Source organism: Psittacula echo, assembly GCF_963264785.1.
Source record: "Psittacula echo genome assembly, chromosome: 2".
Lineage (NCBI taxonomy): Eukaryota > Metazoa > Chordata > Aves > Psittaciformes > Psittacidae > Psittacula > Psittacula echo.
Window position 1 is genome coordinate 6,746,843 of NC_137737.1, and position 21,475 is coordinate 6,768,317.

Below are 21,475 nucleotides of genomic sequence, written 5' to 3' on the forward strand. Positions count from 1 at the left end.
ACGCCACCCCATGTCCCCCCGGCTCACTCAGTGGGTTCATCCCACCACCCATAGCCCCCATGGGCACAACTGGGGATCAGGCCTGCCCAACCCCTCCCCGAGTACGTTCCGGCCCCTCCGCCCGGTCCTGCCTCGCCTCTCGCCGCCGAGCGACCGACGACCGGCCCAGCACACCCCGCGGCACCCCTACGGCCTCCCAGTGACCCTGGGCTTCCTGCCCCGTGCCTCCCAGTACCGCGCAGTGCACACCCCGGAGACCGAGACCCCTCCGGACACCAGGACTCCTGAGCCCGCCCACGGCCCTCTCCGGTGGGGCTGAGCGAGCGGTTCTGCGTCCGCGGTGGATGCGAGGGGGTGCACCGGGACCCGGGGGGGCTATGACAGAGATCACCGAGGGCACAGGTGATGCGGTGGGGTGGAGGGGGGGTATGGATATGAGCGGATGGGGGGGACGCAGCGATGCTCCCCCCCCCGGAGCGGGATGAGGCTGGTCGGGGGGCAAGGGGACCCCAATAAAGGTGCCCTCACCCCCTGCTGTTGCCCGCAGACCGTGGGGGGTCTGCGGCACCATCGCTTCACCCTGCAGCACACCTGACCCCTGCTCCCCAAAACACCCTGGGGGTGCCCCACGGACGTCTCGGGTGGGATGAGCGTCCCCATCCCATCGCATGAGGGTGGCGGGATCCCGAACTGCACCCTGTACCCGCCCGCATTGTCCCCCCCCAGCCTGGCGCAGGAGTGGAGCAGCCCCAGTGAAAGGCCGAGCTCCTCACGGGCACCAAATGATGCCGCTGGGACATCCCAAACTCCCGCGGGGGGGGGGGGGGGGGGGGGGGAAGCCCTGCGGGCGGGGCGGGGCCTGTGAGATTAGGGGGCGGGGCGGGGATGGCGCCCTTACAGCTATAAAAGGAAGGGGAGGGAGCGTGATGTCTATAAAAGGAGGGGGTGGGGCGGGGAGATGTCTATAAAAGGAGGGAGGGCGGGGCCGGATTGGGCCGGGCGGAGCTCCAGCAGCCGCTGAGCTCCGCCCACCCGCTCAAGCCCAACCTGGCCGCACACTGCGCATGCGCTACTGGCGGTGCGGAGGCGCCACATAGGTCGGAGCGACTGCCCGCCCCTTACAACGAGTAAAGATGGCGGCGCCCAGGGCGAAGGGAGGCAGCTGAGGGAGAGGGCTCCAGCGAGCAGGTAAGCCGTCCCGTCAGGCCAACGGTTCACCTAAGGCTGCCGCCGCTCATCTTCGTCACCCTCCGATGCTTCCCCTGCCGTCCTGCTGCCGGCTCCGCCAGCGGCACTGTGCCCCGCAGCGTTCCCCTCGAGTGTCCCGCCGTGACTGCTCTTCCCCCCGCCGGCTCCCAGTCCCACAGAGCCTTTGTTAATAAACTGCAGGGAGGAGGGGAGGAACGTAGGGAGATATGTGGTTTGTTGTGTAAGTCAAACTTGAGACGTAGGGAAGCGAAAGGAATTTGGCAGTCAGTGTCAGAGTGAAGGGAATGTGCTGGCCCTTACCAGGCAGTTTTCAATATCTTAATTCAGTAAGGGCCTCCTTTCCTATGTGCATTTTGTATCTTGCCAAAGCGGGAACTCGCCTTTTCTTTCTCTGTCAGTTCAGCTCCTTTCTCCCTTCTTTGTACGCCTGCTGAGTTTGTATAATCCCAGACTGGTTTGTGTTGGGAGGGACCTTAAAGCTCATCCAGCTCCAGCCCCTGCCATGGGCAGGGACACCTTCCACTAGACCAGGTTGCTCCAAGCCACTGTGTCCAACCTGGCCTTGAACACTGCCAGGGATGGGGCAGCCACAGCTTCTCTGGGCACCCTGTGCCAGCGCCTCAGCACCCTCACAGGGAAGAACTTCTTTCTCATATCTAGTCTACACTCTTCCAGTGTAAAGCCATTCCCTCTTGTCCTGTCAGTACTTGCTCTTAGTTTTGGCTTGTAACCTGGTGCTTCGAAGACCCCCACAGTGCAGGCTGGGATGCCTTCAGCTGTGGTGGGAAGGCAGACTCTTGTCTTAGTCCCATGCACGCAACACTGGAAGAACAAAAACACCTAGTGCCACATCTTTTGTATTTGGATATCTTCTGTATGTCCTTACTTGGCCCAACTTGTGACTTGCTGATGTTGCATCTTGTGTCCAGCAGCAGGAAAGAGATCTCTTTCTCATCCTGGAAGTCCATGTGGTTAAGTGATTTTTGCTCTGGTAGTGTGACCCAGGCTGTGTCCTCTTTCCAGCTTGCATCCATTGTTCTGGCCACTGCTCGTATGATGTGTAGGGCCTGAGGTCACCCAAATGTGCCCTGGCAGGTGTGACATTGGCAGGTGGGTTTCTCCTGAGCTGTGCACAAGGGCCTAGTTTGTATCTCTTCTGTCTGCCTTCATCAAAGGATTCAGATGTGAATAACTGTTGTATTTTACAATAGGTATTTTGTAAATCAGCAATGCTCAAAGTAGTCTGCCACAAGGCAGTACTCCTTTCTGTTGTAAAATAAATTTAGGTAATAGAAGTAAGGCATAAGTAATAAGGAAATAATTAACAAAAATAAGCAAAACAGTGCTTATCTTGCTGATTTTGAGAGGAGTTAATAAGATTATGGGGGGGGGGAGAAATTAGGTGTCTCTTCAATACTCAGGCATCTGCACTGGGAATCTTGAGTTCAGACCTGGATTTGTTGTTACAAATGAGAGAGGTTATAGAGATAAGCAACAAAAAAATATAAAAGCACCAGATTGACATTTAAGTGGAAAAAGAAATGTTTGAAAGTGCCTGTTTGGTAGCTAAGGAGAGGAAAGGTACAATTCTGTAGGTATGTAATGAGAGGGAATGAGGGCTTCTGTATGCATATGAGGTGGATTTTAAGGAAGTATAAATCTCACTAGCTTACTGGGGACCGAATTTAGGTGCTACAGCAGTTATTTCTACTGATAATGTTGCTGTCGTATGGGAAACACATAAATAAACCCATTTGTTGTATGGAGCTTCTCTACACAGAAATATTACTGATGTAACTCTGCAAGGAAAATTATGAGCTTACTGAAATAGAAGGCTTGATACAACAGTCAAGTGTACAGACCAAAAATTGAAAAGAAACCCCAACCACAGAGGATAGAAAACACTGATACAAAAAAATAAAACTATTTAATTTGGTTTGAGTTTTGGTTTTTTGGGGTTTTTTTTAAGGAATTAGTGGTGAAGATGAGGAAGAAATCTCAGAGTAGGGGCTGGGATTTGTTTAATGCTGTATTTCCTACTGTAGGAAGTAAAATCAGCAAATATCTTACTGAGACAGATCCTGAACATGTGGACTGTTTGATCTTTCTCACATTGAGTAGTTTTATTTCAGAAGACTCACTCTAAAGCATTTGAGGAGTTCTTTTAGCTGATTTTTTCCTTTTAGTTGAAAGAGGAAGCCTTAGCAAAAGTCAGTTTAGAATATCTAGTTGAAATCTACTAATTACAGTTATCCTCCCCCATCTCGTTTCAGTGATGACAAATTCAGTAGTTTTTCAGTATAATTTCATGCAACTTCCCCTTCTCCCTATTTGATTCTGAATTTTCACTAACACAGGCATCATCTTCTCCTGTTCATCTTCCTGAAGCTGAGCACCTTCAACTAACTGATCCCGCTCTTAGGCGAGATTGAATGCAAGATTAGTCTCTTATTAGAGAAGACATCTAACAGAACAGTTTTGTTCCATTCAAGGGGCACAGTTAATTCTGTTGGCTAAAAAAAATAAATGCTTTTATAATTCAAACACATGATGATAAAATGCACGTACCATAAAAACAACCAAGTGTCTAAATCAGGCTAAAATGTTTCGCAGCTACCAAATTTCTTGTAACTGTATTAACCACTGAATTCCTGACATACACTGTAGACTGAAATACATATTTTTGTCTTTTTCAGAAATCATAACCTGAAGAATGCAGTCGGTTTGTCAGACAGGTGGTGCTTGTTCCTTGTGTTTGAAGAGACAACTGAATGGCTTCATGGGATTAATTAAATGGCAGAGAAGACTAGTTCCTGCTTGTGTCAGAACTATTTACAGTGAGACCGGGAAATGGGAAAAAACCTATGGTTTGGAGACAAGGAAAAGAGTTGAAAATTGGTGGTTCCCACGAATAAAGGATCAGTTCTGCAGAATTTCAGAAACTGATGTAAGCATTATGAGACATTTGGAAATTATGTTTGGTATTTTTATTTCCTTAGAGTGAAGTTAATTGAAACTTACTTATTACAGTCAGTTTCTAATGCCAAGATGTATGTTATGTTATGTTTCAGGGGAAAATACTTTCATATAATAGTAGATTATTAAAAACAGTTGGTGAAATAGGTGGAAAAGTAATAATTAAAAAAAACTTGGGGAAAACCACGACGATAAGCAAAGTATGAACCTGTAAATTTAGCAAGTGTTCAAGTAATCAATTCTTTCTTCATTTAGTATACCACATTTAGGAATTAGTTATTTAAAGTATTAAATAAAACACCTATGTTTGCAACTTCTGTAAACAATTTTCTCAAGATATTGTTCCTAATGGTTATGCCAACTCTATTACACTGCACACTGTGATTCATTAAAATCCATATTAAGGGAAGACGATTTTTTAAGGATATTTTGTGGTTTACAGTGTTATAGGAATAGTAAGTGACTTGCAGGAAAGGAAAGCTTTCCCATAAAAAATCTTGAAAACAGTGGTAATCCCTGTCTCTGACTCTCTTTGCCTTCACAATTATGCTCACTCACATAGGTATAAAAACATTTTTGTGCCTCCGTTCCGTTTTGTTTCTTCTTTCCTGAGGTATGCTCCTTCTCCAACAAAAACTCGACATATCAAAGTGTCAAAGACAGAAAAGGGGTTTGCTTTTTCTGAGGAGGAAAACTGAGATGAAAATAGCGTGCAGGCATAGAGTAGCAGGGAAAGCATTAATTTAGGCTTCTGTCTCTAATATCTGAAAATATACGAATGCATAGGTATCATATATCATACATCTGATAAGTTTAAATTGTATTTTTAATGATACTTTTATCCTTACAGTTGAAGTAGATTTAATAATGTCTTGTTTTAAGAGGCAGTGTGTAGTGCTGCAGTGAAGTTTTCACATTATTTCTGATTTTGCTAGAATTGGAGAAAAGTGATAAAGAAGGAACATTTGGTAAATATAAATAGACTTCTTTTCAAAATACTAAAAGCTGCCTTTTTTTCCCCTCATTATTAACATAAGAAAAATACTGTAGGAACTTTTCAAGCATGTATTGGTGATAAATTGAATGGTAATCGAGATGCATTAGGAATAACTTATGTGACAGAAATAACATTTGGTTTCTGTGTAACTTCTGTCAATTTACTCAAATCTAACTAAATGAAATTTTTACTTTCTTTTCACTATGCAAAATAGTGCTTGTAATACTTCTTTGGAGTAAATAATATAGTCTGTCATGTTTTCTTGTTTTGGTGAGACAGACTAAGAGCATATAGATAATCAATTACAAATGCTACGGTAGGGAGTGGTGATTTGTTAAGCTGCAGTTCTGTTAATCTTTTGTTGAGTAAAAATTGATTAAAAACATAATTTTCAAGTGCCGTATGAATATATGAGATGACAGCGAAGTCTGGTAAAACATCTACATCTCTGTCTCTAAAGAGCTTGATCTGATGAAGATTCCAGCAGAACCTTTTTCTCTTCACAGTACCTTGTAGTTTATAATGTGCACTTGTATTTAGTCAAGTGAAATGCAAACTCATGCTTACAACTTTCTAAAATTCCTTTCTAGAAATCAAGACCAAAATTTTATGTGCTTTCTATGTTCCCATATCCTTCTGGAAAGCTTCACATGGGCCACGTTCGTGTCTACACCATCAGTGATGCAATGGCTCGATTCCAGAAAATGAGAGGGATGCAGGTAAGAAAAGATCATTTGTAGGACTGGGTGGGTTTTTGCAGTTTTAATATAATTGGTCAGGAAATTAGTATTTTCAAAATCCATGAAGGTGAAGGTTTAGTTGGAATGTGTGCTACAGATGTGTCGATAATGACCTGTGGAGCTTTGAATATTGACATTTGAGACTTTTTAAGAGCAGATGGTGTTCAGAACTCACTGTTGATAACACTTTGTTAGAAGCTATCTCCAATGATAGAACTGATGCTGTATCAGCTACCTGAGTCTATTGATGTTCAGCACAGTGTTAAGACTGAAGATCCTGCTGCCGTCTGGGTGGGATCATGGTGGGAGAAATGTGTAGCTGGCAAGAGAAAACTGAGGCACCACAGAAGTCAACTTCTTTCACCTCTTCTGCTCTTGAGAGCTGCTCGATGTCCTTTGTCAGACTCAGGGATGTCCTGCACCTCTGTGCCAGCTGGGAGGGAAACCTTTTGTCATGATTGCTACAAGTCAAATCACAGAATTATAGAATCACAGAATGGTTTGGGGTGGAAGGGACCTTAAAGCTCATCCAGTTCCAAACCCCTGCCACAGGCAGGGACACCTTCCACTAGACCAGGTTGCTCCAAGCCATATCCAACCTGAACTTGAGCACTGCCAGGGATGGGGTGGCCACAGGTTCTCCAGGCAACTTGTGCCAGTATCTCAACACCCTCATAGTAAAGAATTTCTTCCTAACATCTAATCTAAATCTCCTGTTTCAGTTTAAAATGATTCCCCCTTGTTCTGTCCCTACATGCCCTGGTAAAAAGTCCCTTTCCAGCTTTCTTGCAGACCCTTTTAGGTATTGAAAGAGATGATATGGGCCATGTCACACATCACTTCATGTAGGTACAGTAAAAGAGACAGTAAACCTGAAATCATTTTCTAAACCACTGTGCATGTTCTTTCATCTCTATAGTAACTACTTAAATAGATCTGTCCTGGAGATTAATTTGAGGGTATTTTTAATGTCTCTTTACATTCAGGTTTCTGATTGAAACTTGCATTAGTATACTTCAGTCCTTTAACTTGAAGAATGCTATTGGTTGTTCAGTTGACCTGCCTTTTGAATGTGACAAGTTAATACACTGCATGATATTTTTAATATACATGCTAGAATTGGGAAGATCTGTGTGAGCAGATAACTTGTGCAAGCATTGATGTGAAAAAATGCCTGCGTGTGAGCTGTCTGGAGCATCAGTCAGCCTCTTGTGGAGTCTGGAGCTGGTAATGAAGCTGTTCTTCCCACATCCTTTTGCTCATGAGCATGAGAAATGAGACTCTGTCTTGCTTTTGGCTGCTTATCTGTATCCAGGGGATCTTCAGAAGCCAAATGTTACAAAAATTAATCTTGCTTAATGTGCATCAATTTGTAGTAAAAGAAGGCATTTGTAGGAGTGCAAGTGTGGGGCATTTGTCTAAACAAAGGGGGTTCAAGTAAGAGAAAATATGTATTATACGTGGAAAAGAAAATCTGCTTTTTTTCATGGTTTCTGTCCAGAAACAGGTCACCAGCAGCAGTAATGGTGAAAAAGAGCTGAACTACAGAAACTAGTATTTCAGTGTGCCCTTAAAAAAATGCTGTTGAGATTTGTAGTTCACGTGGAGTTTACCTTTCTTTTTTTCTCTTTTATACCAATAGTTTTGATCACTGGTGGGAGGAGGGAGAGGTGTGTGTGCTTCAATGGGGTGTTCACAAGTGGTTTAGGCTCCAAATGAGATTTTCCATGTAATGCTTATAATGTGGGAACGCAGGGAGTTAGGAAGTCATATTTCCTGACACTGTGATATGAGGAACAATAATTTGTCTGATAACAGGGAAAACTTGTAAGAGAGAATAGCATTCCGATTTCAATTAGATACATACAGCACAAATGTGCTGTGCGTGGACCCTGGCTTGAATCACAGTTGATCACAGTTTAATACCTTTGGTTTTGTTGCTGCACCAGCAGAGTTTCATTTTAACTCAGTATTGAAAATGAGAATGCTGTGGAGTTGCATCTGTTAAATCCTGTTGCTTTTACATGGAGTTAGTTCCCAGGGAACCTTTATAAAGATGTCTATAAAATATTTTGAATGAAATAATCTGTTGAAGACAGAAGACTGGAAAGCTGTGGCAAAGAAGAATAAAAATAATTCAAACCAGTGACAAAAAGAGCTCTTGTGCTTCTGAAATGGACAGGATTTTCACATGGAGGTAGCTTATGAGATTAGTATTGCCAGCCTTGCTTGGTTAGTGCTTGTTTGCTTACATGCAACCAAAGAACAAGTGGTTTCTATAAATACATTTTTAAGGGGTAAGTATTTTTATTTCTAACAACCTGTAAAATGTTACTCAATCACCTTTTGCTGTTGTTAAACTTGGGTAACTTAAATCGTAATTACTGAGTTTATAGCACATTTGTAGGTGTAAGAAATGGGATCGGTTTTATCACATATCGAATATATATGTGTCTAAAGACAGCATCTTAAGTACTGGCCTATCTTTCCTTGCCTATTAAACAGGGTTTTTGAATACTTACTGAATTGATAGATTATTTTTTCTATAAAATATGCACTTACGTAGGAAAGAATAACAACACCATTCATTTGGCTGCAACACCACTGTACATTATTTGGAGGCCTGTGTGACTGTGTATTTCCTTTTTGCTGACAGGTGATAAATCCAATGGGATGGGATGCATTCGGTTTACCAGCAGAAAATGCTGCAGTTGAACATGGGCTTCACCCTGCAAGCTGGACACAAAGGTAGTTTATAATGAATTTAAGTAATATGACATTTCCACTGTGAATACCTGTACTGTGGTGCCTATAAACCAACAAAACAGAGCAAAACCAGTGTAGGAGTAGAAGAAATCCAGTACAGAAAGAAGCAGGATTATTTACCGGTGTCTTATGGGACTTTGCAGAGGAATCAGTTTTGAAAAAGAAATGTATCAGGATGATTTTTAAGGTTTTAATCTCAATGGATTTTAAATTGTAAAAACGTAGAATATTGAAAGAGTGACATTTCCCAAACACTCAAATTGGCGAGTAAGAAATAAATCAGAATTTCATTATGGTGAGGTAAATCTTAGTATGGAATACACAGTTGAAAATTGAGCAATGTGGTTAGATTTATTAGCAGTTTCAGTACCATGCAAAAGAGGAAAAAGATAGTTTGCTTTTGAGACTGGGTCTTGGAAAGTGGTAAGTAGAATTCAGTGTTATGTTCCCCTAATACTGATTTAAATTAATAGTTTCTATAAATGACTCAGAAACCGATCTTAAGTAAAGCCCTTTGTCGTGCTCTGGATGCAGTAATCTAGCTGTGGTAGCATTCTGGATCTTGATCCGTTTCCTTCTTTGATAGTGCTTCTGGTTCCACATCAAGATACTTGATATTTTTCCAACTAAAATAGGATGGCAACTGACTTAATTTAGGGAGAACGCATATGTGCATCACACACAAATTCTGAGTTAGTTATGCTCATTTAAATATTTCCTTTATGTATGGTTTAGATAAGAACGTGTGAGAACCAGTTACTATCAAGACACAAAGCCCTGTTTTTTTTCTTTTGAGGGAGTCTGCAGAGTCACCATGCACAGCTGACTGAGTTGGATTGGCTCAAAAGAAAAGCAGTGAGCATGTGGGGCAGCAACTGCAATAGCAAAAACCCATATCAGCTCAGCCTGTTTCATCTTAGCAGTTTGTCTAGGTCACATCAAAAAAGCATGTGGCAGGGCACAGTCTGAGCTGATTCTCTTCTGGTATTCTCTGTGCTGTTGTGTTTTCCTCTGTTCTTGTGAGTGTGCATTGTTCATACACTTACAGTAGTTCAGGTAGTAGTTACAAGTACAAGGTGTTTTATACTGGAAGAAAATCTTGCATTGAAAATTTCCTTAGTACTGAAGAGAGTAATAGTCTAGTTTTAAGCTAGATAACAATATTAGAACAGACTGAGAAAAGTTAGCGCATCATTGTTGGGACTGATTATAGTAACATCCAAATAGGAAAATATTTACATACCTATTTTTATTTTGATTGTGCTAAGGAAGGGAGATGGTTTACCACACAGGCAGTTTTAATTCTGACCTCTGTAGTAACTGCTGTCACCTATCTTCTCCACTGCCCCTGTCCTGAATGTTTCTCATGCCTGCAGCAGGGAGGACTGAACTGAAAGTGGAGCTGGGATGATGTGATAGCAATCTGATGTGCTTTGGTCATTCCTGATGCAGAGTCAGCCACACCTGTAAAAGGGGGCACACTGTAAGCCTTTGAGCTTAGTTATTTCAGGAGTGAGCAACCAAATTTCAGAGCATCCTAATTTTCTCAAGAGGTGATTTAAAATGCTCAAATTGACTATTACTTCTTATATTCTCAAAGTTAAGGAAAAAAAACCCCAACCCGTAAACCACATTGAAGACTGAGTTACTTATAGAAAATACAGGAACCTTTGTTACTAAGAGTTAATATAGTGGCAGAAGTTTGAAAGTACACTGAAATTTGAATTATTTTTATTATTGGTACAGTTCATTTTGAATGGGACTTTAATATAAACAGTACTGCTGAAAGGATGGCTTCTCCCAGTGGAAGCTGTGAGTCCGTAAGAGGATTTCCTGGTACACATACCAGGAGGGGTGTACAGCAGGTCTTTTCTGGTGTAAATGGGGCTCTGTGGCTGCTAATGCTGGACACTTGCATTACTCAGTTACAGTTACTCAGCAGTGCAAGTTCGTTCTGGGTGAGAATTAAATGCTCGGCTTCATGACTGTCAAATTAGCCACTGTGAGGCTCGGTGATGCTTTATCTGACATTATGCATTTTAGTAGAAAGTTAAAAGTCCATAAAAACTTTTAAGCAATTCACACCAGCTCACTAGTTAGTAGAAAACTCTAAACTGGTAAACTGTGTTTAGTACACTTTCAAGCCAAAGCTTCACTGTGTGTTCTGATGTATCTTGGTTTACATTTAGTATAACCCATCTGGGGTAAGCTCTATCCCTACAGTTTTGCAGTTTACTTAAGTTCATGGCTGTGCTGCCACCAGAAGTTTAGAGCTTCCTTGTCACCTCCCAGTACATATGTTCCCACCACCTCCTTTGCGTTGGCTCTGCTGTTTTTGCAGCTGCAGTATTGGTTTGATCAGCCTGTTGATCAGAAGGAAGCAGGAAAATTGGGGAGGTTTTTTTGGAGCACCTTATATAGGGCATGTTTTCAATTGAAGGAAAAGCTGATTCAGCTTGTCCTAAAGACACACAAACACCAAAGTCAAAGTAAAATATAGCCAGATAGCACTGCCAGAATAGAGCAGGATTAAGGTGATGGTGAAAGTGCAGCCTACTGCATTGTGAAGATTTCAGAGGGCTCAGCTGCAGTACAGGTAATTAAAAATAATGAGAAGTGCTGCTTCAGGGGTGTTTCCCTCAAACTGTGGTACTATATTTGCTTTTCAGTTATGCTCAGATCAAGAGAAGAAAAATTGTTGTCTTGTGTAATACACAGCTTTGAAATTGAACCAGAATACACTAGGGACTTTGCAAAGTATTATTTAATATGAGTAGTCTGGCAGTTCCTTGAGTATGACTTCTAGTAAGATAATAGTGTTGTTTAGAGGTTAATTAGTGCTTTTGATTTCTCAGAACTTTATAAGCACCTGATTATAAATATAATCACAGCAGAAGTATTTAAGTTAATTTTGTATTATTATTTTGCAGTAATATCCAACACATGAGAGAACAGTTTGATGCGCTAGGTCTGTCTTTTACATGGGAAAGGGTAAGATTTCCTTTTCTAAGGGATTCTGCTTTATTTTATTGTGTGATGGAACATGGAAAAGCATTCAGTTTCACTATTTTACATATGACAATATAGAAGCCTTTGAAAATGACCAGTTTAAGTTGTTAAACTGTAAAATAGTCTTATCTCAAGTTTTTTACAGCTTTGGACACACTGGTATCACCTGAGAATGTCAAGGATTAGGAGAATCTTTAATTTCAGTTTTGCATTTGGGTTGCGTTTTCGGTTGTTTCAAAGTAGCAGTATTATATCTTAGAAGTTAAGCAGTAGTCTGAATAGATATGTATGAAACAGCATATGTTTAAGGTGTATGTGTTTTGAGGAGCGCTTTTTTCAATGTGCTTGTATTTAGAATATACTCAAGGGTTGAAAGCTAGTAACTTGAAATGGTGGTTTGGTTCTGTTATTCTGAATTTGGAGCATAAGCCTGCATTTTTGTAGGTGTTTCTATCATGACCTTTTTGGAAAACACAAATTTTACCTAAAAACACTAGTGCCTGAGAATCAGGTGTTCATCTTAAAACCTTACCAAATACAAGCTAACGTAATCAGACATAAGCTAATATAATTTTCAAGATAAAAAAAGATATCAATTTTTAAGGAATTGTTGGGTTACTACATTTACAATATCAAAGAGAATCAGTCACTACGTTTACATTCTCAGCAGTAACTGCTGCTTATTACCTTAATAAGATTCTGAATAGAGTGTTAGAGATGCTAATTTTGGATTTTTATGGCAGTATTGTAGATCTGAAAAGGAAAAGGATTAGTTTTCTGGCACTCTGAGACCTGCCATCTGTTTTCTTTAATCTTGAGGGTTAATCTTACATCTAAAAAACTATATTTTAAGATGTCATGTATATGTCAAGATTTTTTAGTAAGATTTTAGTTTTCTTGGTAGCCAAAAAGTTGCTCTGAAAAGATTTGTTGGGGAAGGGTCACTGCACACATTCTTGACAATTATTTTCTTACTGTTGGTATCTCAGATTTTTCTGTAAGTGTAATACAGTAATACTTCAATATTGAAATCATACTTGTGGGACGTTATTATGGAACACACAGGAGTTGAATGTTATAGATTGCCTTTCAAGAAAAGTAGCTTTTATTTAACCCTTCCATTCAGAAGAAGAGGTTTAGAGCTGGCAATACTGAATACATACATAAAGAAAAGTCACTCGTCAAGTCTATGCCTTTTCTTTGAGGCTTCCTTCACATTTCTAGTGAACCGTATTTTGGTTAATTAACTTTGATTTCTGAGTACTTGTGCGAAGTGCCTTGATGCTTTACAACTACCCCATTTAAACAGTACTGAAATTGAAATAGGGGTACATAGTTAGTGTTTTGGAAAGGTAAAATTTTGAAACCGCTAAAAAAAAGTGTTCCCCAAAACACAAAGAAGTTTGGAAAGTTAGCTGTGACTTATTCTACCTAGAAAGCCTGCCTTATTAACTGGTGTGTGACCTGAATGGTAACCGTTAGAAGTAGATACGTTTATTCATTGCAAAAACTGTATGATGCCTGAAATATATCTGTATTATGTGATCTCTAAATGCACAGATGTTTGAGCTAGCCATGAAAGAACTACCTTTGGAAGCAGAATGGCTAAGCTGCAGCAAAGTGAATTTTCCAGGCTGATAAAGCCTCTTCTCTGCATGGCTAATTAGGCTGGGCAGAACATCTTACTGCCTCAGCTGTACTGCATCTGGGCTAACTCAAGCATCTTTGCAGGTACTTATCTTAAAAGTGAACTCTTTGAGGTAAGGAATGTTTTTCTTATTGTTCTACACTTGTGTGGCACTAAAGCAGTGGCTTACAAGATACTGTGACCATGCAAACAAATCTGCTAGTGCTGGTTGAAAAATGAAAGAATATATGGGTTAGTGTAATTAACCTGTTATACAAAATGGGAGTTTGTTTTTAATTTCATTTCATTGGTGTTGCCTAAATGTGCTCCTTCATTATGTCAGAGCACAGAACTTAGCAAATATATGCTGGAGGGAACCCATTCCTCTATGTTAGATCTCTATTAGAGTTCTTCACAGAGAGTGAATGCCTGGGCATTGGAACAGGCTGCCCAGGGCAGTGCTGGAGTCACCGTCCCTGCAAGTGTTCACACACCGTGGAGACGAGGCCCTCAGTGACATGGGTTAGCGGTGGCTTTGGCAGTGCTGGGAATGATTGGACTTAAAGGATGATCTTAAAGGTCTTTTCCAACACCACTGATTCTATGATTCTATATCCTTCGCAAGTCTTTCACCTTGGAAGTTTAGAGTCTTACCCCATACTCCACTCTTTCTGCTCCACACACTCTTCTCCGTCTGAAGCCTGGGTTCCTCAGAGCTGTTCTACTATCCTCCTGTATGTACTGCCTCAGCTGTAGGTCTGCTTGCTCTCTGCAGCCTGCTTCCAGCTGCCTCTCAGCAGTTGACAGGCTCAGTTCCTGCTTTTCACTGGTGAGCAACAGAGGCAGCGTGGCTAAGGTGACTTCTTTCTAGTTTTGGAATCATAGAATAGTTTGAGTTGGAAGGGACTTTGAAAGGTCATCTAGTCCAACCCCCAGACAGATTTGCTATTTCCTAGGCAAGGCAGCTGTGATTATTTCCATTCATCTTCTGTTCTTATGTCTATATCCACATTGATTCTGTAGAAGTTTTAGATTCAATGTTAACAGGTAAACTTCACTTTGCACATCAAACCCGCACAAAGCCCATGTTCTCTGTTTTTGTGTGCAAGTGAATATCACTCATTATAAACATTAAACAAATGGTTGCTGTACATAAATACACACCCAAACAAACATTTATATGTTCTCTGTGCTGTAGGTTGTACACTCCTGAGTTAATTAAGTTAAAATGCTGTAAGAAAATAGTAAGAATAGTTCCAGGGATTTTTATTCTACTTCATTTCTACAGGAGGTGACCACTTGCTTACCAGAGTACTACAAATGGACACAATATCTCTTTCTTAAGCTTTTTGAAGCTGGGATAGTGTATCAAAAAGAGGTAGGTACAAACTTTGACCATACTTTACAGGTACACTAATTCAAAACGCTCATGACAGTGGCTCGCTTCTGGATAATCCATTCACATTTGTTAAGTGGATTGTCCTCTACTGGTTTTAAATCTCTGCAAAATAGGATGAATTTTATATATGACTGCATTATATATGTAGCTAAGTTTTATATGTAACTAACATGAATGGGTGTTTTAGCAAATCAGAAATACTTATTGTTGGTAATTTATATTGAAGTGCGGAATCCAAATACAGCTCTGTTAGTTTATTTCATGGCTTTAACGCAGATTATACTAAATCTTAACTTCCCTCCTATGAAAGCATGTAGGATAATATGATCATTAGGAGTCTCTTCAACAATGAGATTGTTTAACTGTGTAACATTAGTGTGATATAGTCTCAAAATTGATAGGATTGGATAGGATAACTGGAGATTATGTGCTGAACTATCCAATTCCTGCAACCTGATTGTGATCTCTAAAATATTATGGAAATATGAGAAGTTACAGACCATCGTAGCTGTTTATTTGTTAGCAGTATGTTAAGAAATTATTTACCTTATACTATTTTCTAAATAACATGTATCAGGCTATCTGGAAAGGGAAGGATTCAGTTAACTTCTTAAGGAGAAGGTAAAACAAAGACATGAAATGAGCATTCCAAACAACTTTCTGCATAGCCAAGGCAATGCAGGTCCAAAATACCTGAACAGCTGTGCCTAAATGAAGCTGAAATTTAATGAATGTTTCTAACTTAAAATGGAAACTAAAATTTCTTAAATATGCCTTGACATTTCATTTGTATTCCGTAGAAACCAGGAAACCTGATAGGATGTAATCAGGGATGTACTGTAATTATACTCTGAACTCAGCAAAAGAAGCTGATGGTGAAGGGTGGCATTTGGAATAGAAGGGTGTTACTGAGCAACTTCTCAAGTTTTCATAGGCAGGGTGTATTCAGAGATCTTAAATGAAAACCAGCAAAAAGATTCGATAGTTAATGTCCTAACTTGCTGGAGTGCCAATTTCATAATGTGTTGTATCATTACTGAAGAAGCTGTGTTTTCTGAAATTCTAGAATAGATCTAGAAAATAGTAGTAATGGAATATATTGATTGCTTGTAATTTCCCAGTGAATTTTTAGAAGCCTTTTATAAAAGGTATGGTGTGGTATTACTGGTAAGTCACAGATAAAAGATAGGCGAAATGTAAAAGGTTTAAATGGATGCTATGAAAAATGTAGAAAATTCAGTGGCCCAGGGATTGTTTCTGGATAATTCTTTTGGTATCTGAAGTTTGAAATAGCTGCTGAGAATATTATTTCTTCCTGCAATACTTTTTAGGCCTTGGTGAATTGGGATCCAGTGGATCAGACTGTTCTAGCTAATGAGCAGGTGGATGACAACGGTTGCTCATGGCGTTCAGGAGCAAAAGTGGAACAGAAATACCTCAAACAGTGGTTCATCAAAACTACAGCTTATGCGAAGGTATGAGAATATAATTTGGGGACCTTGCGCTATCACTTAGAAGAGGTATTCAAAAGTATTCATCCAGCTGAACGTGGTCTTCAATATATGTACATGTTTGTGTAATATGTAGTTAAATAATAATTTAGAATCATAGAATAGTTAGGGTTGGAAAGGACCTTAAAATCATCCAGTTCCAACCCCCCTGCCATGGGCAGGAACACCTCACACTAAACCGTGTCTCCCGAGTCCTCCCATCTCTCTCTGTCCAACCTGGCCTTGAACACCGCCAGGGATGAAGCGTTCATAACTTCCCTGGGCAACCCATTCCAGTGCCTCACCACCCTTACAGTAAAGAACTTCTTCCTTATATCCAATCTAAACTTTCTCTGTGTAAGTTTTAACCCGTTACCCATTGTCCTATCACTACAATAAATATGCATGAGCTATCCCTTGGTATGCATGTATATAAAAATTATTATCCTTGAAATCTAAATAAGAGGTGTGAGATTTAAGTTTTGAAGAAATCAAAAAGCATAAATTAGAGGTGGGTGCACTAATTCTACATTCAAACATTGTCATGCCGTATGTGCCATCAAGTGCTCTTCTGCACAGTTTGAGTGTCTAGCTGTGCAATCTCTGAACTAGAAACTTGTTCACTGAGCCAACCTGTTGGACTTATGGGAATGGCATAAACAGTGAAGGTTCATTGGACCTTCTGGTTTACTTTATTTAATACTGTCTTTGATTTTCTGGAATTTAAAAATGTTTCCATGTTATTTAAACACTGGATTTTGTTATGAGCTCAACTTTTGATTGTGATAGAACAGTGTAGCTTCCACACTTAGGAATTCTTCAACAACATTTTGGGCTTTGTGCTCTCTGAGGTGAAAGTATCAACTTCCTGTATTATCTGGGTGGAGTTTTTATTCCATCTGAGCGTTCTTTGTGTTGAGGCTTCAAGTACAGATTGAGAAAGTTATTCCCAAGAAAATATTAAAAATTAATCTTTGACCCTGAACTTTGATCTGTAGCAGTAGGACAAGGGGTGATGGGTTCAAACTTAAACAGGGCAAGTTTCGGAACCGTGGGCAACCTTCCTCCCTTCCTGCCCTGCTTCCCCAGGTGCCCCTCAGTAATAGGTTTGAGGCCCTGGATCTTGATGGAGAGGTAAGTGAGGATGTGGTGCAAGGCCAAACTACAAGGTCACATAGGAAAAGGCGGTCGACTTCGCACCTCAAGACTGCCTCTGACAAGAAAGAAAGAAAAGTCATTGTCGTAGGCGATTCCCTTCTGAGAGGAACAGAGGGCCCGATATGCAGAGTTGACCCTCATCATAGGGAAGTGTGTAGTCTGCCTGGAGCCCGGATCAGGGATATCACCAAGGTGCTCCCCAGCCTGGTGCACCCAACAGACTACTACCCGCTGCTGGTCTTCCAGACAGGTGGGGGGGAAGCTGCTTCCCGCAGTCTGAGGGGGATGAAGAAAGACTACAGGGCCTTGGGGCGGATGGTGAAAGAGTCTGGGGCTCAAGTGATCTTCTCCTCGCTTCTTCCATCTTCCGGTGATGATGTGGGATTGTATGGGAAAATTCAGTCCGTAAACAATTGGCTACGAGACTGGTGCTTTAGGCAGGGCTTTGGGTTCTTTGATAACAGCTGGTTTTATAAGGCTCCAGTCTGGATGATGGCATGTGGGAAAGGTTTAACTCACAGAGGCAAAAGGATGCTGGGGCATGAATTAGCAGGGCTCATTTGGAGAGCTTTAAACTAGATTCGAAGGGGGATGGGGTTGTAACTGGGCTTGCCCCAGTGGGGCAGCACTCTAGGATTGATGAAGACCGGGAGGCCTCCTATAATGCTAGGGTGAAATTGGTGAGCTCAGCTCCCTCCTTGAAATGCCTATACACCAATGCATGCAGCATGGGAAATAAGCAGGAGGAGTTGGAGACCTGTGTTAAGTCAGGAGATTATGATCTGGTGGCAATTACAGAGACGTGGTGGGACAGCTCGCATGACTGGAATATACTCATGGAGGGCTATGTCCTTTTCAGGAAAGACAGGCCAGCCAGGCGGGGTGGTGGGGTTGCTCTTTATGTGCGAGAGCAGCTACAATGTACTGAGCTCTGTCCAGGAACAGGGGATGAGCGAGTTGAGAGTCTGTGGGTGAGAATTAAGGGGCAGGCTGGCAGGGGCGATACTGTTGTGGGTGTCTGTTACAGGCCACCAGATCAGGGTGAGGAAGTTGATGAGGCCTTCTACAAGCAGCTGAGAGCGGCCTCACAGTCACAGGCCGTGGTCGTCGTGGGGGATTTTAACTTCCCTGATGTTTGCTGGAAGGACTACTCAGCAACCCAGCCACAGTCCAGGAGGTTCCTCCAGTGTATGGATGATAACTTCCTCATGCAAATGGTGGATGAGCCAACCAGGAGAGGAGCGCTGCTGGATCTCATCCTCACTAACAAGGAGGGTCTGGTCGAAGCAGTAAGGGTTGAGGGCTGCCTTGGTTGCAGCGACCACGAGATGGTGGAATTCAGGATCTTGTGTGGTAGGACCAGTACAATAGCAAGTAGAATTGCAACCCTGGACTTCAGCAGGGCAAACTTTGGCCTTTTCAAGCAATTGCTAGGGGAAGTCCCATGGGCAAGGCTGCTTGAAGGTAAAGGGGCCCAAGATAGTTGGTTGGCATTCAAGAATTGCTTATTCCAAGCTCAAGAGCTGAGCATCCCGACACGTAGGAAGTCAAGGAAGAGGGCCAGGAGACCTGCGTGGCTGAATAAGGAACTGCTGGGTATGCTCAAGTGGAAGAGCAGAGTTTATAGGTCATGGAAGGAGGGGCTGGCCACTCGGGAGGAATATAAGGCTGCTGCTAGAGGATGTAGGAAGGCAGCTAGGATGGCTAAGGCCTCCTTAGAATTAAATCTGGCCAGAGGGGTCAAGGACAACAGAAAGAGCTTTTTCAAATACATAGCTGATAAAACTAATACCAGAGGCAAGGTAGGCCCACTGGTGAATGGGATGGGTGCCCTGGTGACAGAAGATACAGAGATGGCAGAGTTATTGAATGCCTTCTTTGTCTCAGTCTACTCTGCCGGAGGCAGTCCTGAAGAACCCTGTACTCCTGAGACCTCAGATGAAGTCAGGTCACTGGAGCGGTTTGCCTTAGTCCATGAGGAATGGGTTAGGGACCAGTTGAGCAATCTGGACATCCATAAATCCATGGGTCCAGATGGGATGCACCCGCGGGTGCTGAGGGAACTGGCGGAAGTCATTGCTAGACCACTCTCCATCATCTTTACCAAGTCTTGGGAAACGGGAGAGGTGCCTGAGGACTGGAGGAAAGCAAATGTCACTCCAGTCTTCAAAAAGGGCAAGAAGGAGGACCCGGGTAACTATAGACCGGTCAGCCTCACCTCCATCCCTGGGAAAGTGATGGAACACCTTATCCTTGATGCCATCTTAAGGCATGTCAAGGATAAGAGGGTTATGAGGGGCAGTCAACATGGCTTTACCAAGGGGAAGTCATGCTTGACCAACCTCCTAGCCTTTTATGAGGAAATAACATTGTGGATGGATGATGGCAGAGCGGTGGATGTGGTCTACCTTGACTTCAGCAAAGCATTTGACACAGTCTCCCACAGCATCCTCATAGCTAAATTGAGGAAGTGTGGCCTGGATGATCAGGTAGTGAGATGGACTGCAAACTGGCTGAAGGACAGAAGCCAGAGAGTTGTAGTCTATGGGGCGGAGTCCAGTTGGAGGCCTGTATCTAGTGGAGTGCCTCAAGGGTCAGTATTGGGACCAGTATTATTTAATATATTCATCAATGATTTAGATGAGGGAATTGAGTGTACTGTCAGCAAGTTTGCTGATGACACTAAGCTGGGAGGAGTGGCTGACACGCCAGAAGGCTGTGCTGCCATCCAGCGGGACCTGGACAGGCTGGAGAGTTGGGCAGGGAGAAACTTGATGAAATATAACAAGGGAAAGTGTAGAGTCCTGCATCTGGGCAGGAACAACCCCAGGTTCCAGTATAGGTTGGGGAACGACCTGTTAGAGAGTAGTGTAGGGGAGAGGGACCTGGGGGTCCTAGTGGATGGCAGGATGACCATGAGCCAACACTGTGCCCTTGTGGCCAAGAAGGCCAATGGCATCCTGGGGTGTATTAGAAGGGGGGTGGTCAGTAGGTCGAGAGAGGTCCTCCTTCCCCTCTACTCGGCCCTGGTGAGACCGCATCTGGAATATTGCGTCCAGTTCTGGGCCCCTCAGTTCAAGAAGGACAGGGACCTGCTAGAGAGAGTCCAGCGCAGGGCGACAAAGATGATTAAGGGAGTGGAGCATCTCCCTTATGAGGAAAGGCTGAGGAAGCTGGGTCTCTATAGTTTGGAGAAGAGGAGACTGCGGGGGGACCTTATTAGTGTATATAAATATATAAAGGGGGAGTGTCATGAGGATGGAGCCAGGCTCTTCTCAATGGCAAACTATGATAAGACAAGGGGTAATGGGTATAAACTGGAACACAAGAGGTTCCACTTAAACTTGAGAAGAAACTTCTCAGTGAGGGTGACAGAACACTGGAACAGGCTGCCCAGGGAGGTTGTGGAGTCTCCTTCTCTGGAGACATTCAAAACCCGCCTGGACACATTCCTGTGTAACCTTATCTAGGTGTTCCTGCTCTGGCAGGGGGATTGGACTAGATGATCTCTTGAGGTCCCTTCCAATCTCTAACATACTGTGATACTGTGATATAACGAAGAAGTTCTTTACTGTGTGGGTGGTGAGGCCCTGGAATGGGTTGCCCTGGAAAGTTGTGAATGCTCCATGCCTGGCGGTGCCAGGGATGATTTAAACACCTAGCAGAAAGCATTTTGGTTATGTGAAGTAAGAAAGTTATCATGACCCCCTTTTTAAACTGTGAAGTACATCTGAAAGGGTCTAGCAGCTTTTATAGATTTTTAAAGAATATTTTAATTGTTATTTTTCTCTTGACAGATTTCCTTGATAAAAGTGCAGTGCCTTAACTGATGACATTGTTACTCAGATTGTTGTCTGATCATTTAAGATGTTTAAGCTAAAGGATTTAGTTGCTATGGTTACCCAGGTGAATCTGTAGGCTGATGTTAGTATTTTCTGTGTGTACCTGTAAAGGGGTGTTATGAGTATTTTATGCAGTCAGCTGAGTCTTCAAATCCAAATCTGTAAGGGTAGTCTTTGCAGAGTCCCTGTTCTTGCTAAATTGATGTTATACAATATTTTCCATATTTTACTTTTCAAGAATCATCCAAATAACTGAAAAATT

At 42.2% G+C, this 21,475-nt stretch overlaps 1 protein-coding gene across 8 annotated transcripts in view; it reads left to right on the top strand.

Annotated features, from left to right (window-relative positions):
• The first annotated feature begins 1,003 nt into the window (after positions 1-1,003).
• Positions 1,004-21,475, top strand: part of LARS2 (leucyl-tRNA synthetase 2, mitochondrial) — a 61,573-nt gene continuing 41,101 nt past the window's right edge. For 6 of the 8 annotated variants that reach the window (XR_013956297.1, XM_080611391.1, XM_080611395.1 and 3 more), the window contains exons 1-7: positions 1,004-1,188; positions 3,906-4,156; positions 5,773-5,901; positions 8,579-8,670; positions 11,619-11,679; positions 14,613-14,702; positions 16,055-16,198. Coding sequence is in view for 7 of the 8 variants with exons in the window: in XM_080611391.1 (XP_080467517.1) it covers positions 3,923-4,156; positions 5,773-5,901; positions 8,579-8,670; positions 11,619-11,679; positions 14,613-14,702; positions 16,055-16,198 (750 nt within the window). In the remaining variant the exon portion in view is untranslated. Of the gene's footprint in view, positions 1,189-1,210; positions 1,430-2,221; positions 2,320-3,905; positions 4,157-5,772; positions 5,902-8,578; positions 8,671-11,618; positions 11,680-14,612; positions 14,703-16,054; positions 16,199-21,475 lie in introns of those variants that run through there. The other 2 variants (XM_080611393.1, XM_080611392.1) reach the window with 2 other exon arrangements.